Source organism: Artibeus jamaicensis, unplaced genomic scaffold (genome assembly GCF_021234435.1).
Source record: "Artibeus jamaicensis isolate MK-2021 breed Jamaican fruit bat unplaced genomic scaffold, CSHL_Jam_final contig_387, whole genome shotgun sequence".
In the NCBI taxonomy this organism is placed as follows: Eukaryota; Metazoa; Chordata; class Mammalia; order Chiroptera; family Phyllostomidae; genus Artibeus; species Artibeus jamaicensis.
In genome coordinates, this window is record NW_026521812.1 from 1,997,390 (window position 1) to 2,022,735 (window position 25,346).

Genomic DNA, 25,346 nt, shown 5'->3' on the forward strand with positions numbered 1-25,346 from the left:
AGGGTATGCTTAGTGACTTCACAGAGAGGGGAAGGGAGGGACTTGCACCAACCAGGGACTCAACCTGCAGTTTAGGCACATATCCTGTCTGGGTATCAAACCCATGACTCTTAGGTCTACATGACAATGCTCCAACCAATCACCACAGTGACAAGGGTGAATTTTGCTGGGTAACTTCAATGTAAAAGTATGCAATTTTATTAGGCAGGTGAAATTAACTTGATTGTCATAGGATTGTGTATAGTCTTTAGTAAATACTGATATATCCCTTAACAAAATTTTAATCTGTTGTATACATCTAGGGTTTTCAAATATTTTAAATATGAATGTCAGGGGTCTAATTGCTTATTGAGATACATACTAAAATTTAGAAATCTTACATTAACAAAGTTTGAAGTGAACAAGGTTTGTTATTACTGTTTCTTAGAATCCAGAAATACATAGAAATTAGTTGTATTCCATTCTGTGGCTTGAGGACCTTGGCGATTGTGTTGATTTATGAGCCGACTCCCTATTTTTCTTATCATCTGTACATAGGATTTTTCCTGAAGCTATTTTAGGTGTTTACAACAGTGGGCTGGTTTACAGCACTCTTAAAATGCAGAAGATAATTTTAATTCTTGCAAATAGAAAAGGGTTGGTTGGGCAAGTGGTGGGTTTTAATGCTCTTCCCTTAAGAATTGCTCCCTGGCTGTTGTAGCTCAGTGGATTGAGCTCAGGCCTGCAAACCAAAGGATGGTGGTTCAATTCCCAGTCAGGGCACATGCCTGGGTTGCAGGCCAGTTCCTAGCAGGGGACACATGAGAGGCAACCGTACATTGACATTTCCTCTCTTCCCTTCCCCTCTAAAGATAAATAAAATCATTAAAAAATTAATTTAATTTAAAAAAAGGGAATTGGAATGGTTTTTCCTAGTCTCTTGGCTTTGCCCAGCTTCCTAAGTCCATTATAATGAGGCCTTCCCTTTAATAAAAGCAGGTAATAGTATATTATACAGTTAGATGAATATTCACCTACGTGTGGGTTTATGCATCCACAGCATGAACAATTTGGCAATAACTTTTTGGTATTGGAAATACCATGGAATGTAAAGAGCCACAGAAAAAATACCATTCTCACTCACCGGGACAATGGTTTACTTGGTAAATTAGCTAGTCCTTGAGTATGGAGGGTCATAACTTTTGTCTTTATTTGTACTAGAAGGGGAAAACTATATTAACTTCCAGGATGACTCTAAGACTGCCATGAGGGAATGTTAAATACATTTTGAATTTTTTGAAAGTTGAATATCATCACTAAGATACATAAAGTACAGAATTTATCTGTTTAATATCAATATAAAGTTACACAAAAATTTGGTGGTGATACTCAACTTACTACAAAGGGTTTCCTCCTTTTCATCCCCCACATCATTCCAGTTGCTGCAGTGGCCTTGTAACTTGGACTTTTTGACCCTTAAATTTCAGTCTTTAATTGCATTCTGTGGGTTTTTCAACTATAAAATTATTATTTTAAGCTAAAAACCATTTGATGTCATCCTACTGTGTAAACCTTAGTTAAAATTAACTGAAGGAATTCCCTATGAGTTGCATTTTGCTTTGCCTTATCCCACCCATTGTCCACTTATCTACCATAATATCTGGTATCCTAGCAAAAAATTACAACTCTTGTCATTAAATGCAGCATATTATTTTAGGCTAGGAACTCATTGTTTCACCTTGTCTGCCAGAATAAATGTTTAGCACTTAGCATTGTGTATGGTGTACATAGCATATGTGTGTAATAAGTGCTCTTTAAGTGTGTAAGTGAAAGCTGATGACTGCATATAGAGATTTGGCAAGTATAAGCCAATTTATTTTATGGCTGCTGCTGAAACCTAGTTCGGTTGAAGATGCCTTAAATGTGTGCTGAACAGAGGAGCGTTCAGATTGTAATAAACAGAGGAGTTAGCATAGTTAATCTTTCTATACATTGCTCACAATCTAAGCTGCCTTTAAAATGTACTAAACAGCCCTGGCTGGTGTGGCTCAGTGGATTGAGTGCCAGCCTGTGAACCAAAGGGTCACTACTTTGATTCCCAGTCAGGGCACATGCCTGGGTTTCGGACCAGGTCCCCAGTTAGGGGTGCGTGAGTCGCAACCAGACATTGATGTTTCCCTCTCTCCCTTGCCCTCTCTAAAATGAAACAAATAAAATCTCTAAAAAAGTGTGCTGAACAGAAGAGAGTTTAGATTGAAAGGAACCAGAAGAGTTAGATTGTTAACCTTTTTATACATTGCTCAAGTCGTCACCTTGCGTGTGTGTTGGAGTACCATGTTTTGTTTTTCAACATAAAATGTGTGTTCAGTTTAGTATGCATTTGTAATTCTAGAGCCAAATTCTGCATATCAACTACCCAGGTCAAGAAATTGAGCATTCTGGAAGCCCATGTGTGTTGTACCAGCTTTTTTTTCCCCCCCAGAATAAGACTTATTTTAAATTTTTCATCTCGTTGTTTATGCTATTAACAGTTGTCCCCACTTTGTCCCCTTTTGTGCATCTTCACCCAGCTCCACCTCACCCTCAGAGCACCATGTTTTTAAGAGAAAATGAAAATGAAGGAAGGGAACCTGGAGCTGGAGGGGTGAAATAATATCAAATAAGGTGTGTTTACTATATAAAAATGATGACTCAGATGGGTCCTTGATAGTCTTCGAGGTAAAGGGCTTTTTCTTTCACAGAGGAGAGAGAAACTCAAGTCACAGGGCCAAGGAAGAGCCTTTAATAACACTGACTAACATCATTTTAACATCTGCCATATTTATAGGACAGAACCGGAGCCATAGAAATAGGTACACAGACTTTATAACTCAATGAGTTAATACTAGACTCCTAGGTATTTGACAAGTTTCCTGATTACAGAAGTATGGAAAATCTAAATAGCTCCCTGTTAGGAATGCTGCACTACTTGGAGCTTAACATTCTGCTAGTTCTCTGCATTACATGTTAGGCACAATTAAGAGCTACAGTTCAACGTGTGTGACTTACTAAATTGGATGTTACCAACTGAGATTGTCAGTGATAATTTTAAAAACTTTCTATCACAACATTGGGAAAACGTAGCAGTAATGCAGCATTTCTTTAAAGTCTTATGCCGTGTCCCTTGTAAGAAATTAAAATGGATTTTTTTATGAAGTGGAATTTTTGAATTTTTCTTAAGAAAGTACGAGTTGTTGCTAAAAATGAAAAGGATTACATGGAAACATCAGGAATACTGATGAACCGTTTGGATAATCCAGAGGACGGGCAGGCCATCCTTTAACTATTTTTCTTGTCTGTGTTCTAGGTTCCAACCAGTTCTTTAAGTGATTAAGAGTCAAGGCAGTCCTTGTGAATATAAGATTGTATAAAAACAGATGACAGAATCTATGAAGTCACACATTAAAAAGTAAGGGGGAACAGAAAAAAAGTTATCTTTTTTGCTTTTAGTGAGGTCTAGATATAATTTTTTTGTTCAAAAATAGTGAGTATCCCTGACCAGTGTGTCTCGGTTAAGCATGCAAAGCAAAAGATTGCCAGTTCAATTTCCAGTCAGGACACATGCCTGGGTTGCAGGTTTGGTCCCTGGTCAGGACACGTGCTAGAGGCAGCTAATCAGTGTTTCTCCCACTTTCTCATCACTTCTGTAAAAATAAATAAAATCTGAAAAAAATGTAACAAGTAGTTGTGATAAACACATAAGACCTTTGGATTCAAACACTAAGCATAACTTAGGCTTATTTTTATAGAAATAATTTAAAGGTTCAAATTAAAATTTCTGCTTTAAGACTACATTTAACTTATATTTTGTAATTTTCATATTACTATAAATAAATAGCAATTTATTAGGTTGGCCAAAAAGTTCGTTTAGTTTTGTCCGTAAAAGACATGTTTTTCATTTTCACCAATAACTATTGATCTGAATATTTTGAGTATGTTGGCTGTCTCCTGTGTGGTATAATGTTGATTGTTCTCAATGAATATTGATTTGATCACTGTCAACTTCAGCTGCTCTACCCGACAGTGGAGCATCGTCCAGTGAGAGAGCTCCAGCATGAAACTTTGCAACCACTTTTGATGCATTTGATCAGTTACAGCACCTTCTCCATACACTGCCCAAATCTTCCTTTGCATCTCATTATGTTTCTAACCTTTCTTGAAAGAATAAAGCATAATATGTGTATTTTTTTCATTAAAATGTGTATTTTTTTCATCTTAATACTAAAATGACACACAAAAATTGCAATACCAGTTTTGATGAGTTTTTCTTAAAATTGTATGCTGATATGACAGCTGTCACAATAAAATCCATCAAAATTGTTTCAAATGAAGTTAAAGACAACCAAGCACTACTGGAGCCATCTTACAGAAAAAAGCAAACGAACTGGTTTGGCCAGCCCAATAGATTCATAGGTAGTAGGCTCTACTCTGTTTTCCATTACTTAATCATTTCTATTGTTAATTAAATGAAGGAGAATTTAATTTGAAATGTCTTTTTTAGTAAGGGAAATCTTGGTCTTAATTAGTCTCTAAAACTTGAATAAATAATTGTAAAGCTTTAATGACCCTTTAAGGGGTGTGTAATCTTAAAAGCACTGGTCTGTTTGAATTTACTGTGTTACTACCACCCTGAGAGGCTTTAAGCATAGGCAGAACAAGGAAAAAGGCTCCAAGTATTTTTCTTTTTGAAATACACCCTTTTATGAGACTCATGGTTAAGGTTGGAGAGGCTATTTCGTACTTTGATAGTATGCTATATTGTATTCTGTTGCATTATTTAAGATGATTACAGTAATTGAGTTTATTTAAAATTTAGGCTTATGTCACAAAGCTAATAGAGTTCTGGGCAGTTTGCAAGATTGAATACAATTTTTTCTCAGCTTTGCCCAGGTCAGCCCTCAGCATCTCTCTATTAATTTACTAAACAACTACTTGGTAATGGGTGTATAGTTGAATTAAAAATTTTTGGTTTTGGGTATTCAAAACATGATTCAGTATGATGATTATAGTGTATTAGTGGTTCTGGAAAATTACACCTACATACCCAAACCAAATAACTGGATGGCATTTGCAATTAAATTAGGTGACAAACTTTTTTTATGAACCCCCAAGTATCAGCAAATGGAGGCTAACCACCTACCTGCATGATACTGACTTCTTTGTGAGTAGAAGGAAGAATTCAGGTAATGTCTGACTGGTAAGAAGAGGAGAATCCCACATCAGCCAGCGGAACCTCGAGGTTTTTTCCTCATAATGCAAGTACCCACATTAAGGAATAGACTAGTTTACCCCAGTGAAATCTCCAAATGGACCTGCCGAAAGGAAGACAAAAGGAAGTCTTGTCTTAAGACTTCCTTTCAGACAGAGACTGGCCCCTCACTGAAGAGAAAGTACTAAAAGTGGAATAAAATAAGCAGGAGAGAGATAAAGAAGGGCGCCTAGATAACCCAATGGAAGGGACTACAGCTAGAAAAATCTTAGAAAGTAAGCCACCATATTTCTGAACACAAAAGCCAGATAAAAGGTAGCTATGTAAAGTCAGAGAAGCTTTTATGAGTCTTGCATCATTCCCAAAGTTCAGAGAAATCATTTCACGGAAAAATGGGCAATAGAGAATGTCAAACCTCAGAAGATTATTAAGATGTAGTATGCATGAATGCTTTGTCAACAAAGCATTCCCTTTTTGTTCTGGTAGCTATCACGTGCCGTTTGATATCAGACTGGAATGGGAGAAGGTTTTAAGATCATTATTTACTTATGCCCTGGCTGGTGTGCCTCCGTGGATTGAGTGCTGGCCTGTGAACCAAAGGGTCGCTGCTTTAGTTCCCAGCTGGGGTGCATGCCTGAGTTGCAGGCCAGGCCCCCAGTAGGGGGCACATGAGAGGCAACCACAAACTGATGTTTCTCTCCCTCTCTTTCTCCCTCCCTTTCTATCTGTCTAAAAATAAATAAAATCTTTTAAAAAGCAATCATTATTTACTTATGAGGGCAAAATAAAAAAGGAAAAGGAATATTGAGAATATGGTGATTTACTAATTTCATATAAGATTGCCGATTCATTTGCCTTAAAGTTGTATATTGCCCAACACCCTTTTCCTGCCCCTCCTTTCATCTTAGTTTAGAGTCCTGGGTCTACCATTATAATCACTATGGTTCTGCCAGTTGCTTAGCTACAAATCATTCTTGGTGATCGTTTTCTCTCATTCCATATCCAATTAAATCCGACCAATTGGTTAAATGACTATTATATACACACACACCCCAGGCGCTCCTAAATCACTGGAGATATAACAGCATGGGTCAAAATAAAGTTCTTGTTCTGGAGTTCACAGTCTCATCTGGCTGCAGGGGAGGCATGAATACAGGATGGGGCAAAAGTAGGTTTAAAGTTATTTGTATGGAAAATAATGTAATAAATAATAATATAAGCATAAGCTTTCACATACAACTGCAAACCTACTTTTGCCCCAACATGTACTTACCATACATGATGACAAGTACTGTAAAGAAAAATAAGGAAGGAGTGGAGAGAGAGGCTATTTACATTTGGTGCTCAGAGAAAGCGTGAGGTCTCTACTAGAAGGTAAGCTCCAGCAGGGCAACGACCTTCCTGTCTTGCCTGTTATGGCATTTCCTGGTATTTAGAATTCCTGGAACTTGAGGCATGATAGACACCCAGTGTTAGTTTAATGAAGAAATGTTGTGGGACATAGAAAAATTTTATGTAGGTCAGCCGCAGGCACAGTTGATCTTAAGTTGTCATGTTACTCTAATGTATCTATTGGAATTTAAAATTAGAATATCACTTGTCATGACTTAGTGATCACTTTGCCGCCTGCGGCTAGGCCAGGTCAGGATCAGTCCCATATTTGGTAGGTTGGATAACATAAGCATTTTGTGAATGTACATTCTAAGTACTGTAAAGCTGCAGATCCCTGAGGACAGTGCTTAGCTTCTGCTGGCCGCATAAGCATATGTTCACTCATTGATGATCAAACAATAAATGGCAACTCTTTGCGGCCAGCGGACCTGGGAGCGTGGCCCCGCTTCAGGTCTGGGGGACAATATATATTTTCTGAGAATATCTGTGTAGGGCAGGAGCTCCGGATCGGTCCTGGCTCAAGGGCCCATAATCACTCCACAACTCCCGGCTATAGACAACGTATTGACGACACACTGATACTTGAAGTCGCGTTATGCGCATGCGTTTCCGTAGCCTTACGGTAGGCTCCGCCCACCAGCTGCCTATTGGTTTCTATTGGCTGCTTTGCGCCTCTTAAAGGGGAAGGAAAATCCCCAGAGTCTGTCCAAATAACAGTAACTTAACTGACGTTATCACACAACGAATCACAAGCAGCGATCTTCTGCCTTGTCCAATGAGATCGAGCACAGGTCACGGCCCGCGGAGTTTGATTTTCGTCCCGGGACGCGGAAGTAGGGAGCCACGGTCTCCGGGAGGAGAGCGGCAGGTTGTGCGGCACGAGCTAGGCTGCGGCCGCACCCTGGCTGTGCCAGTGGCTCCAGGGCCCACGACCGGGTCCGTTACCACCTGTGTCCTTCCCACCGCGGCGCGCGGGCGGACAAGGGTCTGATCATTCCTGAAATCGGACAAGAGTTTGTTGCGCTTGGACGGCTGAGGATTCCGAGGCAGCGTTGCCGGGAGGCTCGGCTTCAGAGGCAGGTGAGCAAGGTGACTGACTATGTTGGGCCAAAGCGAGGGACAGGACCAGGCGCCAATTTCCAGTTACATGCTAGTTGGGTGACTGAGTTAAGTCATGGATCTGGGATTCATGTTCCTGATCCTTAAGATGAGCGAGGAGGAATGGGTGGGGAGGAAGAGCTACTGTTTATTTTGTTAAAGTCTTGAGTCGGTCTATATACTTCCTTCTTCCCTTTCTCCCTCCCCTTCCTAACTTTCTTTCGACATTTGAGAGAGGGGAAGGGAGGGAGAAAGAGGGAGAGAAACATCGTTGTGGTTGCCCCGAGAAGGCACCCCAAGGGGCCGCAACCCAGGCATTTGCCCCGACCAGGAATCAGACCGGTGACTTTCTGCCTTCTTTTTGCTCCCAAGCAACCCAGCCACACGGTCAGGTCTCCTGCCCGCTTTCAAGGGTGTGCTGAACACATCTCTCTCCCGAGCCCGTCCAAGGCTTTCAGGACCAGAGGGAGCTTCTCTGCTGTGTCCAACCTGTTATTGATTAATATTTATTATAATCAAACATCCTATGAACTTGTAAATGCAATTTAACTGATAAATTGAACTTTCCTTTACCTGACCTTCCCCACTCCCCGTTATTCTCTTTGATCTCCTTCAAAATAATGCTGGCCAGAAGAGAGTAGTTGATGGTGTAATGTGTAACGATGGGACTTCTAGTTTGTTTAATACAATTTATGCAGCAGTTATTTATTTGTTAAGAGTACTGTTCTCTAAATTTTTTCCCCTGAAGGTATCAAGAAACCGATAATGTTTCCTTGAATTTGCTTCTGTGTTTGCTTCATCAATGTTTCCCATATTGAATATATTAAGAGAGATGCTGGAGTATTTCGGTGTTCCCATGGACCAGGTAAATGCTTTCTTGGTGGATTTGAATGAATGGGCGTGTTTATTCCTGGGTCTTATTTTGAAAATGCCTTATATGTAAACATTTAAGGAGAAATTGTTATTTCTCTTTGGGTGCTACCAAGGTGAGTTTTCAATAGTTTAGCCTTGATAGTTTGAGTTTGAAAAGGGATAAGATTACTAGGAATGTATTTACATGATGGTTCAAATGCCAGCAAAAGATACAAACAAAATGTAGATGTGACCTTCATATAATTAAATTTATTGCACGGGTAAATTACATTTTCTAAGTATATTTTATCGATTATGGTCTTACAGTTGTCCCAATTTTTTCTACCTTTGGCCCTGCTTTTTCCAGTACTCCCCTTCCCTACAGCAATCCACTCCCACTTATTTCCTGTCCATGGGGCATACATATAAGTTCTTTGGCTTCTCTGTTTGCTATATTATTCTTTTAAAAATACTTATTTATTTTATTATTGTATTTTTTAGAGAGGGGAAAGGAGGGAGAGAAGGAGAAAAACATCAATTGTGTGGTTTCCTCTTGTGCGCCCCCTACTGGGGACCTGGCCGGCAACCCAAGCATATGCCCTAACTGGGAATTGAAGCAGCACCCCTTTGGTTCGAAGGCCAGTGCTCATTCCACTCAGCCACACCAGCCAGGGCTTTTTACTCTTTTTAATATTAGAAGTAACTTCATGTTTGTAAGTACTGGGGAAGAACCTTTAGACAGGAAAATATTTAAAATACAAGTGGGAGCGATTGAGCAATGACCTGAAGAAGGTAGTATGGCCGGGGGGTATAAGTAAATAAACCTTGAAAAGAAGATGGACAGTCGAGAGTACAATAAAAGTGAGAGACGGTGGGGAGATTTTGAATGGAGAGGAATGAAAATGGAAGCATATCAGGTCGCAGTCCTTGGTTTTCTCAATAATAGGACAGGTGAGACAGACCACTGGTAGATGATGAAAGTGGTAGTGTTGGGGATTTCAGAGACTGGTGATTACTTTGAGCGACGCAGTATTGAACATAACAGGTTATGAAGGGGTTGCAGAACGCCTGTACGGAATACCCAGGTGAAGTCAGCATGGGTTTGTAGTCTTTCTAAACAAGGAAGCAGGAAAAAAAAAAAAACAAAGACACTGAAGTAGAGAACAAGGGGACAGTGCCCAGAGGGGAGAAGGAAGGGAAGTTAAGGGGAAAAAGGGGGAGGGATTTGGAGGAACAAATAGGAAGGACACAGGGACAAGAACTAAGGGGGGTGGAAATGGGAGGGAGGTGGGGAGCAAGGGGCGGGGGAGGCTGGGATGGGAGAAATAGACAAAAGCTGTACTTGAAAAATAACTAAATAAAATTAATTAAAAACAATAAATAAATAAATATTGTTTTGTAATTTTTTTCTCTAAGAGTGGTTGGGCTAGTTTATCTGTTAGTAATATGGGAACACAATATCAAAAGGATGAACCAGTTTGAAAATCTCTCTTGGTAGAAAAGTCAGTAATGTCAAAAGGAGAGTCCTAGACCAGGAATAGAAGAAGGTGCAATCATAAAAATGATGAAGATGGTCAATGGCAATGAAGGAATGAGAGTGTTAGAAGGGCAGGAGTTTGTCAGCAGGGAATTACATAGCAAGAGATGAAAGTAAATCAAGAATAGGGTGACTGTTTATGTACAGTATGGAGCTCTCACTGTAGCGAAGCCTCTAGGCCTGTGGCTCTTAGCAAGTGTGCTTATATGAGTTGTAGTAGGGACGCTTTATTTATAATTGCTCGGCCTGGCAGAAGTTCTAGTGTTGGTAGGTCTGGGTTCTATATGCTGTAGGCTGTACTGTTCAGTGTGGTAGCCACTAGCCAGGTATCACCTTTAATTACTTGAAATGTGTGAATTGAGATCTGCTGTAGGTATAAGATATATTCTTTTTAAGACAGACTTTGCATATGCCATATTGTAAATTCTTTTAAACAATAAATGTAATTGCATCTTTTATATCTGCATTTAAAAATAGATATATAAACATGGTTAATAGAGTACTTTTTAAAACAATGCTTTATGTTTAAATAGGTTTTGCAGATTTGGGGAAATAAAGGCTATGGATCGGCTCGGAGTATTGTTCGTGTTATTGGGAGAATTCTTCCTTTGGAACCTTGCCGCAGGCCTGATTTTGAGGTAAGCCGGTCAACATGCATTGTTTAATCACTGTGTATAGGAGTATCCCATAGGTACTCCTAGAGATCAAGGGTAGACCAAAAGAAGAAATATTTCCTGCAAAAAACCTTATCCTTGGAAACAATTTGTTTCCCGTATGTTTTTGTATTTATTTCTTTAAGTAATTACATTCAAAGATGGGCAGATGCAAAGCAATACCTGAGTAGCTTTTTATTCTTCTTCTAGTTTGTGACTTATGATTGATGATATTAGCTGGGGGAGAGAATACTGGCACACATTTAGACTTTAGAATAATATTTTCTTCAGTGTTGTTTCTTGCTAATGGGTGCATGGTTTTCTATTGAACATCCCTTTCCTTTTTCCCTCTTGGGTTTTTAACTTACCTAATTTCCATAGCATGTGTCTTTCCCCCCCTTCCTGGCAGAGCTCTGACTTTTTTTTCCTTTTTTACTTCAGTTGATCCCACTCTTGAACTCTGTAGACTCTGGCAACTGTGGATCTGTAGTTCCGTCTTTCGCTGATATTTTGTGTGTGGCAAACGATGAAGAAGCCAGTTATCTCAGATTTCGGTAATTTTATATGTTTCTCTCGGAAAGTTGGGTCTGGGCTATAATCGGATTCTTGGATGTGCCAAGTTTGTTCTGACTCATCGAGCCTTTTGTGTTGTCTCTCTCTGTACTGTGCTTTGTCCTACTAATATTTTCCTAATAAGATAACCACCTGCTCCTCATTTTTAGCCAGTTTTTCTTAATGAACAATTAAACCTAACACCAGGCCTAGGAAGGAATGATACTAAAATGCTACCAGAATCACTATGTTTATATTTCTGAGAAAGCTATTTCCTATAGTAGATACTAGACTTATACTAGTATCTACTTATACTAGAAGTATACGTATACTACTTATAAGTATACTACTTATACTACTTATAAGTATACTACTTATACTTATAAGTATACTACTTATACTAGATTAATTTTCTTTTATGTATCCAAAACTTATATAGTTTTTACAGGCAATGATATTAAACATATTTCAAAATTTGAGCGTGTTTCTCCTAGGGGGTACTAACTTACATGTTAGTATATTTCAGATACAGGCTACAAGCACAATCAGCATTAATTATTCAAATATGACAACTAAATTTTTTACATGTCAAACTGGTTTATCAATTTTCAAAAAAAATTAAAATACCATAAATTTACCCTTAACGTTATGCTGAATATAAGGCTTTTCAGTACTGTGTGTTCAGAATATGTAGAGTTTCTAGGTAAACCAAGTTTACGTCTAAATAAGTAAACTTGTAGTGTTTAAAGTGAATAGGCGGAACAGGTACAAGATAATTATTTTTACTTTACGATCTGTTCCTTCATTTACTGAGTACTTATCGGTCACCTGTTACTAAAGGCTGCATTCTGTTCTATACATCGGGACTGCGAAGTTACGTAAGATGCTGTGCTTGTCCTCAGTGAGTCTACACATAAATCATGGGGTAAAGAGAGCTGCTTTTGATTTTGTTGTGATGTCTTTATTCCTCTTTGACTGAAATAATTTATTCCTCTTAGAAAATTTCCCCCTCCCTTCTCTCCCTCCCCCGCCCCTCCTCCCCTTCTTCTTTTTCTTTTCTCTCTCCCTCCACCTCTTTTCCCCTCTCCCTCACTCTTTCCTTCTCCCCATTTCTTCCCTTCTTTTCACCCACAGAAACGAAATTCGGAAAAATGAGGAAGAAGAGAAAAGTGAATGTTTGCATCCTTCGCGATTAGTTTGGGATCCACTGTCACCTGCTCCAAGACATAACAAACCAGTTGAAAATTCTCAGCCTGTAAGTGAAGCTGCCATTAAAAAAATAGCTGCCCTTGAAAATGAACTCACTTTTCTTCGCTCTCAGATTGCTGCAATTGTAGAAATGCAGGAACTGAAAACCAGTACAAATTCTGGTAGGTAACACATTGGATTTTTGTTTCAGTTAGATGATACTTGCCTAGTATTTAAGTCAGTACAGTTTTGAATAATGATGCTTGCTGTTTCTGTGTCATGTGAATGACATTAAATATAAAAAGATGTTGGATATATAAAAGTTTGATGTCTGGTGTTTATTTAAACACAGTATTGAGGGAGATAATTTATGTTTAAAGAAGAGCTAAATACAGTGCAGAGGATTGTAGTTTTGTCTAAAAAGCTTGTTTCCTAAGTAATTTTCTAACTCTTCAGAAAAGCAGTGGAAATTGAAGAGGAAGAATGCATTAATTTGAAAGAAAAGCATAGGTTTGAGGTTTCATGTATTTTTAGTTTGAAGTTATTGTTGGTATTCTTCCACCAAGGTAGGTGAATAATGCTCTCCAGATGATCCCTTTCTAAATTTTTAGAGACATAACTTGCTTTAATTTATAGACATACACACATATAGTTCATATAAACACAACATATGTAAATTATATGCTATAAATACATACAAACATGTATAAATAATACATAGACATATGTGTAGTAATGAAAATGAGATACAAATACACATTTCTTTAGCAGCTTGTGACACACAAGCTGCCTTTTAGGAGCAAATCTGTTGTGAAAAAGGTACCTACAGTAGTCCCTGCTATGGGGAATAGGTCCAAGACCCCCAGTGGATGCCTGCAACCACAGATAGCACTGACCCTATAGATAGGATGCTTTTCCTATACATATATACCTTTTCACCTAAAGAAAGCACTTCACAGCTTCTCTTTGGCATATCTACATTGCCAGCATTGGTACCTTTTTGCTTTGGGGCCATTATGAAGTAAATGAAGGGTTACTTGAACACAAGCACTGTGACACGGTGACAGTCAATCCCATCACCCAGACAGCTCCTAAGTGCTGATGGGTGGGGATGATGGTTCGTGTCCTGGGTGGGGAGGGGTGGGACAACTCGGGATTTCATTGTGCTTCTCACAAAGGCACACCATTTAAAACTCCAGAATTGTTTATTTCTGGAATTTCCATTTGACATTTTTGGACTGAGGCTGACTGCGGGTAACTGAAAGCATGGAACGTGAAACCATGGATAACGGGGGACTACTGTCCTCTCTACTCATCTTTAGGCTGTTGCCTAAAAAATACATGCTTAGGTGTTACTACGATGCTCTCATAGAGTGTACCGTTCTGAGTGTTTCTAACTGCAAGTTATTGGTCATGTTTTAGCTTTTTCAAATAGAGGATGAAATTTAGATTGCATGTGAATTACTGAAAAAGCACTTTTGATTTTCTCTTTAAAATGTTTTTCCTCCTTCCCACTTTTAAGGACCTACACAGAGAATCCTAACTAGATTAAAAGTAAATTTCCTATTTTCTTGACTCATAAAAATTACTAAGCAGGTGGGATTCCTTCTCCTTCCTGGTCACATCATTATTTTAGCATTACAGAAATTGTTTCTGTTTTGGTTTTAATTAGTGTTAAAAAGAACTTTGCATGGTTTTTCAATAGACTACTTTGTTTTTAGGCTCCTTTGCCTCAACTGACGAACCTGGTGGTTCGGGAGAAGTGCCGTCATCAGGAACTGCTCACCTGAGTGTGGAATTGAATCCATTTTCGAGTTCAGTGCTTCCTGCTCCTCCTCCCCCACCCCCACTGCCCCCTCAGTTTTCTCCTCTACAGCTTCCACGTTCGTTTGTGCAGCCAGGATACCCTACTACTTGTGACTCAACTAATTCAGCAACTGAAATGAAAAAACAGCACCCAGGTGCTAGTAAGGCCAGCTACAATCGTCATCCAAAAAACCAGAAAAACAGAGATGTTCCAAACATGTTGGATGTCCTGAAAGATATGAATAAGATTAAACTTCGTGCTATTGAACGGTATGTTACCATAATTTGAGAAATGAACCAAAATTTTATATTTATCAAAGTAAACAAATACATGTTTTCTCTTTTATTCCCCTTCATCCCAAATACCCCTCCCAGAGAATCATTTTCAGTTTTTTGACTCTGCTTCTAGTATACTATCTCCATATTTTTGAAATAATTTACTTCCTTTGCTATTTATTGATATTTTAATTCTGTTTGCTTCCTACTGTTTAAAGACTAGGAATACATTCTCATAGACAGTCTACCCACTCTCATACACAGGCATACATCTACTTTCTATGTCTTCCCAAGATTGTTAAATCACAGTCTTTAAGTCGGTATATAGAATGTACATTCTTACAACAGTATACATTTACAGGTAAGCTATTTTATATACTTATATATGATTATATTTTATTGAAAGGTTTTATCTTTTATTGGGGTTAATTGCCTCTCTGAGGTCCTTTTTTTTTTTTTTTTTTAATTCCCCTTCAGGAGCCCTCTGTCGTCTAGTATCACTTGCTGCTCTCTAAGCCTGCTGCACTGCTGTCTTTCTAAGGGTTTCCTTCACCAGCACCATGGACATTCTCTCACCCTTTGTCCCATGTGGTGACTTGCGGCGGACCCTGGCTGGCAGGATCTGCTCTTGAACAAATACACATGACAACAGAAGTCCTGTGGAGAAAAACAAATGGCATGGCCACTGTCTGAGAGACAGAGAGGGCAAGAGGGCCAGAGAGCTAGTTCCTGCCTGGACAGACTTTTATTGCTTTTCTGGATACATTACATGGAGGGTAGTCCTCATTTACTATGCACAGATTCACTGCAGGGGACTGCTTTTTACAGATAACAAAGGAAGGAATGTTGCTAATCACTTAAAAGAGAAGGATGTTGCCGACCAAGGGGAAAAGTGGTTGAACCGGTCACACTCCATACTTGGGAGGTTTAGCTCAGACTTTAGGAAGTTGCAGTAAGCCCTTGTGCCTCAATTCAGGGTGAGGGAGTTTTAGCAAAAGCAAGTCTCATAGCAGTCTATGTACAATGCAGGCCTGATTCCCCATGGGAAAACCTCTCCGTGGGCATGGTCCTGTGTGCCACTTGCACCCCACTGGATTTCCGTGTGAGGGCTGAGCTACGTTTCCATGGCACAGGAAATGGTTCCCTACAATGGCGCCCATTTCCTGGGCATCATATTTTCCTGTAGCTTCCTGAGAAAGAGCAGACCAGGTAGATCATTTTAAGACCTTGCATATCTGAAAGTGTTATTATTTTATTCTCACACTTAATTTCTAGTTGGGCTGGGGTATAATTGGTAGAAAAATCATTTTCTCAGAAGTTTGAAGACATCATTCCATTGATTACTAACCTCTAGTTCTATTGAGAAGTTGATGCTCTTCTGATTCCCTCACAAGAATGAAGAGCATCAACTGCTTTAGATGCTCTTCTAAAGAAGTAGATATGAGATCTACTTCTTTATTCTTGAAGCATTTAAGAGCTTCTCTTTAGTCCTGGTATTCTGAAATTTCATGATGATTTGCCCCGGAAAGTTCTTATTTGTTATGCTGGGCACCTGTAGACTCAGTCTAGCATGTTAGGTTCATCATTTTTGGAAATCTCTTATAACTATTTCTCTGATAATACGCTCCCATTCTTTTCTTGTTACTCCATTAGAAATTTGATGGCAGAATTATTCTGCTTCATATCTTTTCCTTTACTATTTTCTTTTTTTATTATGTCTTATTGATTATGGCATTACAATTGTCCCATTTCCCTCCTTCATTCCTCTCCATCCTGCACACCCCCTCCTCCCCATTCCCCCCCTTTTAGTTCATGTCCATGTGTCACAAGTACTTTAAATTCTATATTTCTCATACTATTCTTGCCCTCCCCCTGTCTATTTTTCTACCTACCATCTATGCTACTTATTCCCTGTACCTTCTCCCCCCTTTTCCTCCTCCCACCTTGTTGCTAACCCTCTATGTGATCTCCATTTCTGTGGCTCTGCTCCCGATCTAGCTGTCTGCTTAGTTTGCTTTTGTTTTAGGTATAGTTATTAATAACTGAATTTGCTGTCCTTTCACTGTTCATATTTTTTATCTTCTTTTTCTTAGATAAGTCTCATATAACTTAAGACTCATGAAACTTAACGTTTCATATAATAAGGGCTTAGTGATGAGGGACTCCTTGAACTTGTCCTTATCTGAGAAGCATTTTATCTGCCCTTCCATTCTAAATGAAAGCTTTGCTGGATAGAGCAATCTTGGATGTAGGTCCTTGCATTTCATGACTTGGAATACTTCTTTCCAGCCCCTTCTTGCTTGTAAGGTGTCTTTTGAGAAATCAGCTGACAGTCTGATGGGAAGTCCTTTGTAGGTGACTGTCCCCTTATCTCTTGCTGCTTCTAGGATTCTCTCCTTCATTTTTATCTTGGTTAATGTAGTTATGATGTGCCTTTGTGTGTTCCTCCTTGGGTCCACCTTCTTTGGGACTCTCTGAGCTTTCTGGACTTCCTGGAAGTCTATTTCCTTTGCCAGATTGGGGAAGTTCTCCTTTTTTATTTGTTCAAATGAGTTTTCTACTTGTTGCTGTTCTTCTTCCCCTTCTGGTACCCCTATTATTTGGATGTTGGAACATTTAAAGATGTCCTAGAGGTTCCTAAGCCTCTCCTCATTTTTTTAAATTCTTGTTTCTTTATTCTTTTCTGTTTGGTTGTTTTTTTTCTTCCCCTGGTCCACTCAATTGATTTTAGTCCCAGTTTCCCTCCCATCACTATTGGTTTCCTGTGCCTTTTGCTTCATTTCACTTAGTGTAGCCTTCATTTTTTCATCTAATTTGTTACTACAAGTCAACCAGTTCTGTGAGCATCCTGATCACCAGTGTTTTGAACTGTGCATCTGATAGGTTGGCTATTTCTTGGTCGCCTAGAAGTATTGACTCTGGGGCTTTGAGCTGTTCTTCTTCTTGAGCCATAATGTTTTGGTCTGTTTCCGCCTGTTACATATGAGGTGTGGAGCCTTAGGTATTCACCAGGGCAGGGCAACCCAGTGATGCTGTATGTGGGGGCAGGGTGAGAGGGGCAATGGCATTTTTTCTGCTCTCTCTTGGATTTCGATCCCCTCTGCTGCTTCCTGCAAGCAAATTGGGCCCCTCTGGTGCCAGCTCCCGGGTGTGTGGGCTTGTGCACCCTCTAGGACCCTGTGGGTCTCTCCAACGAACTCTCTGTGAGCCTGGGAGCCTCTCCCAGCACCTTGACCCCCGAAAGTTTTTTCAGTTGGTGCTTTTAGGCTCTAATTCCTGTCGCTGGGGCCCTGGGTTGTACGGTCTGTCTCACTGCTCATTCCTTCGCCTGGTTTATCAGCCTGTGGATGTGTGACCGCGGTCAGCCAGCCGCCTTGAGCCCTCACTGGGTCCGCCCGTTACCACCCTGGGCCTGGGATCTGCCAACTGCCGCCTGGGTCGGTCCTGCCGCTTTTTCCTGTTGTGACCTCTCTCCGCCAGCCACCAACTCTGCCCCTCTTACTGGTCTGGATGAATGGTTCGTTTTTGTCAGAGTTCGGTACAGTTCAATTTTCTCTGTTTTGGTTGTATTCTGGTTTCTAAATCTTTGTTGTTCATAAGCTTGGTTGTGCAAGGAGGTTTAAGGGTTCCACATACGCCTCCATCTTGGCCGGAAGTCTCTACTATTTTCTTTTTCTTTGCTTTTTTTTATTGTACTTACTAAGAAAAATTCTTTAATTTATCTTTCAACTCTTCTGTTGGAATTTTACCTGCTTTCATATTTTTACTTTGTAGGAGCCATTTCTTTTTCTCTCAATGCTCCTTTCTTTTCTGTCTTCATGCTTTTGTTTGTCTTATTCCACTGAAGATATTAACTATGATTGTAAGTTTTGAGGTCTTTTGTTCTTGAATTATCTCTGTTTTTCCTAAGTTCCATTTTTCCACTTGTCAATTTTGGTTTCTGGCTTTAGTTTTGGAGCCTTAAGTATCTGGTCATTTTTGGCTCTACATCTATGTTGAAAAGTGAGACAATGAAAAACTGACTGAAGGGACTTTGTGTGAGGTGGACTGTCAACTGGGGGGCGTCATAATTCAGTGAATGAGCAGATGACCCGACTGTTGTTGGCCAGACCCCATGTTTTGGTAGCTGTTTGTCTTTTCTTTGGGGCCAGAGCGTCTTTCTAGAAGATTCTTCAGTCTCTTTCTTGGTCAAGAGAGATGGGAAGTTCAAAGGGAGTGCAAGCCAGGTGGTTTGAGAGCTGAGCAGGGAAAGAGAACAAGGAAGCAGTTTATCAGTTCATTTGTAGACTTTTTGTTAATCCTTTTGGCATGGTAGCTCATCGCCTACTCTACATTTTTAGCAGCTATCTAGCTTTTTTTTTTTTTAAGATTTTATTTATTTATCTTTAGAGGGGAAGGGAAGGAGAGAGGGAAAGAAATATCAATATATGGTTGCCTGTCATGTGTCCCCTGATGGTAACTGGCCTGCAACCCAGGCATGTGCCCTGACTGGGTGTTGAACTGCAATCCTTTGATTTGCAGGCCCTCGCTCAATCCACTGAGCTACACCAGCCAGGGCAGCTTTCCAGCTTTTAACACTTTATTGCAATTCTTATCTACTCTCTCAATTTATAATCTATTACCTTTTTGGGTATACATCATTTTTGTTTCTTTGCTCTCCTTATAGTGGGATTTACAGAGGTCTGGCATGCTCACCTGGAAATCCCTCAGGGAGGTATCTGGTGGGAAAGTAAATGTATTTTCTATATCATACTGTTAGGACAGATCAGTCATTTAATTCTTGATGAGGTTGTGACTTGATCCTTGCATGAGACAGCTAGTACAGAGAAAAATCTCTCCTGTCTGTATGTACATGCTTGATGCCAACCAGGTCACCTTCTGGTGTTACTGGGCTCAGCCAGTGTGAGATGGTGACTGTGAATATCACTGGGCAAACCACCGGGAGGCCAGGAGACTACCTTCCAGCCCCCTTCTCAGGTATCCACCACTAACCTTGTAAGTATTACACATTACGGCACAATCGGAGGAGACTTCCCTGGTCTGGACCTTTACAGAGGCACTGCCCGTGCCCTCTGCCCTGCAGCCTGTTTGTGATGAAGTGTGCTTGTTCACGCCGGGCTCTCCTTGTGGTCGCTGGTTCCTCATCTCTTCTCAAGGGTTTCACTTAAGATCCCTTCCATCTTCTGCATTATCGAGTTTTTCTTCTTTAATTTATTCTCCTCCTCCTGCCTATTTCCTGTCTTCAAAATAGGTGCACTCCTAGTTATTACTGTTTCTGTTGCCCTTTCTGATACAAGTTCTCGATGTTCCCTGTAGTTCGTTTCTATTGCTCACTGCCTTCTTCCACCCGCTGTAACATGGTGTCTGTTCCCATCACTCCAGGGAAAGCTGCTCTTATCCAGGTCACCAGTGACTCCTTGTTGCCAACTTTAGTGGTCAGGTCTTATTGTGCCTCTTGCCCTCTTAGCAGCATTTAATATAGTTGGTGGTTCCCTCCTCCTTCAAACACTTTCTTTACTTGGCTTCAAGGAAATCGGACTCAGTTTTCCCCTTAGCTCACCATTCGCTCCTTACTCCCTTGCTTACTCTGCCTCTGAACTTGGTCTCTAAATGTTGGTGTGTCTATGGCTCACACCTGAGCCCCCTTTTTTCTCCATCCACACTGTTCATTTTCTTTGGTCATCTGTCCAGTCCTATAGCCTTGCATACTGCCTGTGTGCAGATGACTCACAATTATTTTCCTGTCCCCGAGCTCTCTCCTCTGAGCCCCATGCCTCCATGGCAGGGAGCCTCCTTGACCCCTTCCTTGCCTGTCTTACAGGTCTCTCAAGCCTCACATGTCCAGAGCAGAGCTCTTCCTTCCTACCTGTTCCCTTCCCTCACCTTGAAAACCTGTTCTCTCCGAAGTCTTTTGCATATCAGTAGATGTCAGCACCATCACCCAGTTGCTCAGTCCAAACATCTAGGAATTTTCCATGTTTTTTTCCTCTTCCTTTTTGTCCCATATTTTTTTCATCAGCATGTAGCTCAAATTTGTGTGCCCTCGTGATCTAACTGCCACCCCCCATCCAAGCAACCGGTGACCTCATCTAGCCTGAACCTCTACAGTGGCCTTCTCACTGGTCCTGTTTTTGTTCTTGCCTCGTTCTCTCCATATAGTAACCAGAGTGGTCTTTTAAAAATTGAAGTCAGATCATGCCATTCCCTATTTAAAACCTCTGGTGATTTTCCATGTGCTTAGGATAAAATACAGACACTTTGCTGTGGCCTGTCAGTCCCTCCAGTATTTAGCGCTTGCTTTTCTCTCCAACCTCATGTCTTGCTTCCCATACTAACTGCACACCGCGATTTCTGTTTTTGTTTTCTCACACATGCCAAGCTCCTTCCTGGTGCATCCACCGATGTTTACATTAAACCGACCCCTGGTCATTTCCTTAAAGAGGATGTCATGTTGTTAAAGAGGCTTTTCCTGATCATCCTATCTACAGTGCTTTTGTCCTAGTCATTGTCAAAGTCCCCTATTTTATTTTATTCGTGGCATTTATTGCTCTTGCTAACTGGTGCATTGATCACCTGCCACCAGAATGTTTCATGGGCGCAGGATCCTGTTCTACCCTCGAAGTGTAAGATGGAAACTGGCATAATAGTAGGCATTAAGTGAAGGCTGAGTGAACAATTAACCTGACGGTTTTCTTTTTATGAACTCTGTAGTCCTTTTAAAAGTTCTTAAATATTAAAAAAAAGTTCACTGCAAAAATAGGTGATTTAAAATAAAGGTCTTCAGCACAGAGATAGTTGGTAAATCTTCGGTCACAAGGTTGTGGTAGAGCCCACCTGGTTTCTTGGTTTTCTGACTCCTGTTTCACTCACGGCAAAAAATTTCAATGTCAAAGACTAATTAGAATGTGATACATTGTGCTTTTATTTCTGCTATGTGTCCTAACAAGGAGTTTAAATTACACAAAATTTTAATTTATGTAATTAAAAAATATAGGTCACCTGGAGGCAGACCCATTCATAAGAGGAAGAGACACAGTTCACAGTGGGACCCAGTGGCTGTAATATCCCAAGCACTCAAGCAGAAATTTGCATTCCAAGAAGATGATTCCTTTGAGAAAGAAAATAGGTCTTGGGAGCCTTCTCCATTTTCAAGTCCAGAAACGTCAAGGGTGAGCTCTAATAATGTAAAGTTAACTTTTTTAGTTTTTCTAAAGGGAATGATTGGGTTGGCCAAGTAGTTTGTTTGTTTTTCTGTAAGGTGGCTCTAGTAGCCCTTAGTTGTCTTTAACTTCATTTGAAACAATTTTGTTAGATTGTATTGTGACAGCTGTCACATCAGTTTAAAAAAAAACATCAAAATTGGTGAATTTTTGTTTGGCCATTTTAATATTGAAGATGGTAGAAAATAAGCAGCATTTTTGGATATGATGCTTTATTATTTCAAAAAGGTAAAAATAACTGAAACACACAAAAAAAGATTTGTGCAGTGTGTGGAGAAGGTGCTGGGACTGAACATGTCAAAAGTGGTTGTGACGTTTCGTGCTGGAGATTCCTCACCGGACAGTGCTCCACGGGCGGGTAGACCAGTTGTAGTTGATAGTGATCAAACTGAGACATTAACTGAGAACAATCAACTCTATACCTTGTGGGAGATAGAGAGCATACTATAAATATCCAAATCAATAAAGTTATTGGTGAAAATGAAAAATGTGTCTTTTATTTTACAGAAAAAAATGGAATGAACTTTTTGGCCAACTCAATATTTATGATACATCTTTGCCTTCAAGCTTTCTTAAAGTAATTATGCAGAATGGGCTATAAATTATTTGTTGGTGCTGCTAATGTTCCTGTGTTTGTTAACTTTTATGTGCTCATTTTAGCTTTTAGCCTTCTATGAAGTTTTTTGAAATAAAGCACTTGGCCTGAAAAATACCGTGCATGAGTTTCTAATGGTTCCCCCAGGACAGGCGCTCACGGTTGTTGCTGTCTGCAGCACAGACTGGGTGTCTGAAACATACAGGGGACCAGCGCCAAGTGGTACGGTAGCTTCACGCTGACCAAACCTGTGAACGCTCCATCATTTTTCAGGCAGATACAGACTTTGGATCAGGATGGTAACTGCCCTTTTAAAAACACACATTGGATCATAATTATCTTAAGTGACAATACCTGCTTAAAAGGACACGTACTATATTTCAAAGACTTGATCCTTAAGATTGCTCCTTACTTGAAGTCTCTATTTTTAATTTAGGCATAATGCTAATTCAGGGCTGTTTTTCCCATCTCCTAATGGAGCTGAGACGGGAGTGAGGGGACTGTGAGAGAGGGACAGAGTTAGAAGTCAGGAGGGTTGCATTCAGGAGAGGTCGCAGTCTGCGGAGAAGGGGGTGAAGGTGAAGGAGCAGGCAGCAGCTCAGGGCACGGCCAGTGGGGGAAATGGTCCCGCCCACGTCCTAGGGTCAGTAGTCTCTGAGCAACTGGCGTGGGTGTGTACGGTATCTGGTATTTATCATGTTGCCTCAGAAATTTATGGCCTTAACTCTAAGAAAACAAAAGTGTACAGTTTAGAGCTATTATGATGAAAAGGCAAAGGTGCTTAGACATAAATGCTTAACAGTTGTATAGATACTTAGGACTCGCAGAGTGCTGTTTTACTCAGTTGATCTTCACAGCAATACCCTAAAATAAACACAGAAAACCCCTCGGCCAGTGTTACCTGATTACGCTTAAGTAATCTGCCCTTACCCCCACATCTGATTGGCAGGACAGTGACTAGGACTTGGCTTATAAAAATTATAAGCTGTTCGAAATCTCCAGTTACGTCAGAAATTCACCTGGGTAACTGAATATCCCGAACGTACTATCCCCAGTGATAGTGGGATGGTGAGGTATTACAGAGTTGTCGCGTGCTGTTCACTGCTCTTAGCTTTTTCTCTCCAGTCGACTACAAGCATTTTAGAGAAAGAATGTCTTTTTTGGTCTACTTTCAGGCACAGTGCCTGACACATAAGCCCACTCTCAAATAACTTTATTATTGAATGAATTAAACCTCAAGGGATCATTTGGTGCTTGTGTTTCCATTTTTTCTTACATTAGAATAATTTCTGTGTTAAATATTTGCTTTATTTCAGTTTTGACGTCACATTTTTACAGTCAGCAGGACAGCGAACTAAAGGAAGAACTGGCGAACGCAGACGGTGTTGTGCCCAGGGTGTGAGGGGCGCCAGTTGTGTCCACGCCCTCCAGGGAAGGTCACAGAGCTGTGCCGGCGTGGCTCGCACTGCACGCCCCTCTTCTGTTGGTGGTGCTCAGTGAAGCCTGTACACCAGGGTGTGTTGGTGGAGACTTAGAAAAGTCCCGACTCTTAGAAAAAAAATATGTATATATTTATTCTCACCCTAGGACATGCTTACTGATTTTAGAGAGAGGGGAGGAAGAGGGAGAAAAACAATGGACATGGGAGAGAAACATCAGTCAGTTGCTTCTCATACGCACCCCACCTGGGCACCATGAACTCAGAAGCCAGGCATATGTAGGAATCAAACCCGCTGCCTCTGGTGTACAGGACAGCCCTCCAGCCCGCTGAGCCACCCTGGCCAGGGATGAAAATCTTCTCTTAAAAATACCCATCTGTGGTTTTGGACGAGGTAGCAGTTAACTGGTTACTGGGATAGATAAGTATTTTAATTTTTTTCATGTATGTTAATGTTAATGCTGAATTCACACCTTGAATGATTTTCCCCAGAGCTAAATAGTAAGTGACAATGTTTCTCATCATTAGGGAGCAGTGGAGTTTCACTGTAAGGGAACAGGAACCATTTTAAAGGATTAAGAAATTAATGTAAGCTAAGTTTACATTGTATTACTCAGCAAATGATAGTACGAGTTTTTAAAAAACAATTTCTTAAAGCAGTTATGATATCCTAATTTAAGAGCCTTTGTTTCTTTTAAAAATGGGTAGTGATCTGGTTTACTGAGCCTGCAAGACCTTGCAAGAATATATTTTTTTCATTAAGATAGTCATAGCTTGAATCCTAAAAATTCTTTCTGAAGGTGATAAAAATTATTCTTAGAAACTGACTTGATAAATGCTAGTATTTAAAGAATTGTCTTCCTAAGTTTTGCCTATACTTGCTATGTAAATATGTATACCTGTTATTTTATTTTCTTTGTTTCTTATTGCAATTATACCATTTCTTTGTAAATAAAGTATAAAAATACATGTACTGTTGTAATTGATTATTTTTGTAGCAATTCAAATGCACTTTTTCCTTCTTATTACTTCATTTATAAAATCTGAACTTTTTTTTTTGAACAAGTGTATATTAATTTAATACTATCTACCAAGCACTGTATATACAGTTCAACACATTTTGGTTTTTTTTGTTTTTTGTTTTTAATTTTTTTATTGATTATGCTGTTACAGTTGTTCTATTCCCCCTTTCATTCCCCTCCACCCTACCCCCCCATCCCCACCATTGCCCCCCTTTAGTTTATGACCATGTGTCTCAAGTCCTTTAGATTCTATATTTCCCATGCTATTCTTGCCCCCCCCTTCTATTTTCTGTCTACTGTCTATGCTACTTATTTTCTGTACCTTCTCCCCCCTTCTCCTCCTCCCACTCCCCTGTTGCTAACCCTCCTTGAGATCTTCATTTCTATGTTTCCACTCCTGATCTAGCTGTCCTTTTAGTTTGCTTTCGTTTTAGGTGTGGTTGTTAATAACTGTGAGTTTGTTGTCCTTTCACTGTTCATGTTTCTTTAA

The 25,346-nt window shown here is 40.0% G+C and overlaps 1 protein-coding gene across 3 annotated transcripts; it reads left to right on the forward strand.

Annotated features, from left to right (window-relative positions):
- Positions 1 to 7,401: 7,401 nt before the first annotated feature.
- Positions 7,402 to 24,767, forward strand: MTFR2 (mitochondrial fission regulator 2). 3 transcript variants are annotated; one of them, XM_053664741.1, is made up of 8 exons: positions 7,402 to 7,708; positions 8,466 to 8,582; positions 10,640 to 10,744; positions 11,201 to 11,313; positions 12,446 to 12,681; positions 14,221 to 14,575; positions 21,576 to 21,750; positions 23,713 to 24,767. In XM_053664741.1, the coding sequence occupies exons 2-8, from the start codon at positions 8,520 to 8,522 to the stop codon at positions 23,716 to 23,718; spliced, it is 1,053 nt and encodes a 350-aa protein (XP_053520716.1). In that variant the 5' UTR covers positions 7,402 to 7,708; positions 8,466 to 8,519; the 3' UTR covers positions 23,719 to 24,767. The 3 variants fall into 3 exon arrangements, with proteins under 3 accessions (XP_053520716.1, XP_053520715.1, XP_053520717.1); XM_053664740.1 differs by having other exon boundaries at positions 7,403 to 7,699; XM_053664742.1 differs by lacking the exons at positions 7,402 to 7,708; positions 11,201 to 11,313 and having other exon boundaries at positions 8,495 to 8,582.
- Positions 24,768 to 25,346: the final 579 nt, after the last annotated feature.

Bases quoted from the DNA above. Each gene is read 5' to 3' on its own strand.
- MTFR2 (XM_053664741.1), top strand. From the start codon at position 8,520: ATGTTTCCCATATTGAATATATTAAGAGAGATGCTGGAGTATTTCGGT. The intron at 11,314-12,445 runs GTAATTTTATAT...TTTCACCCACAG, and splicing joins GCCAGTTATCTCAGATTTCG to AAACGAAATTCGGAAAAATG. The intron at 12,682-14,220 runs GTAGGTAACACA...CTTTGTTTTTAG, and splicing joins GAAAACCAGTACAAATTCTG to GCTCCTTTGCCTCAACTGAC.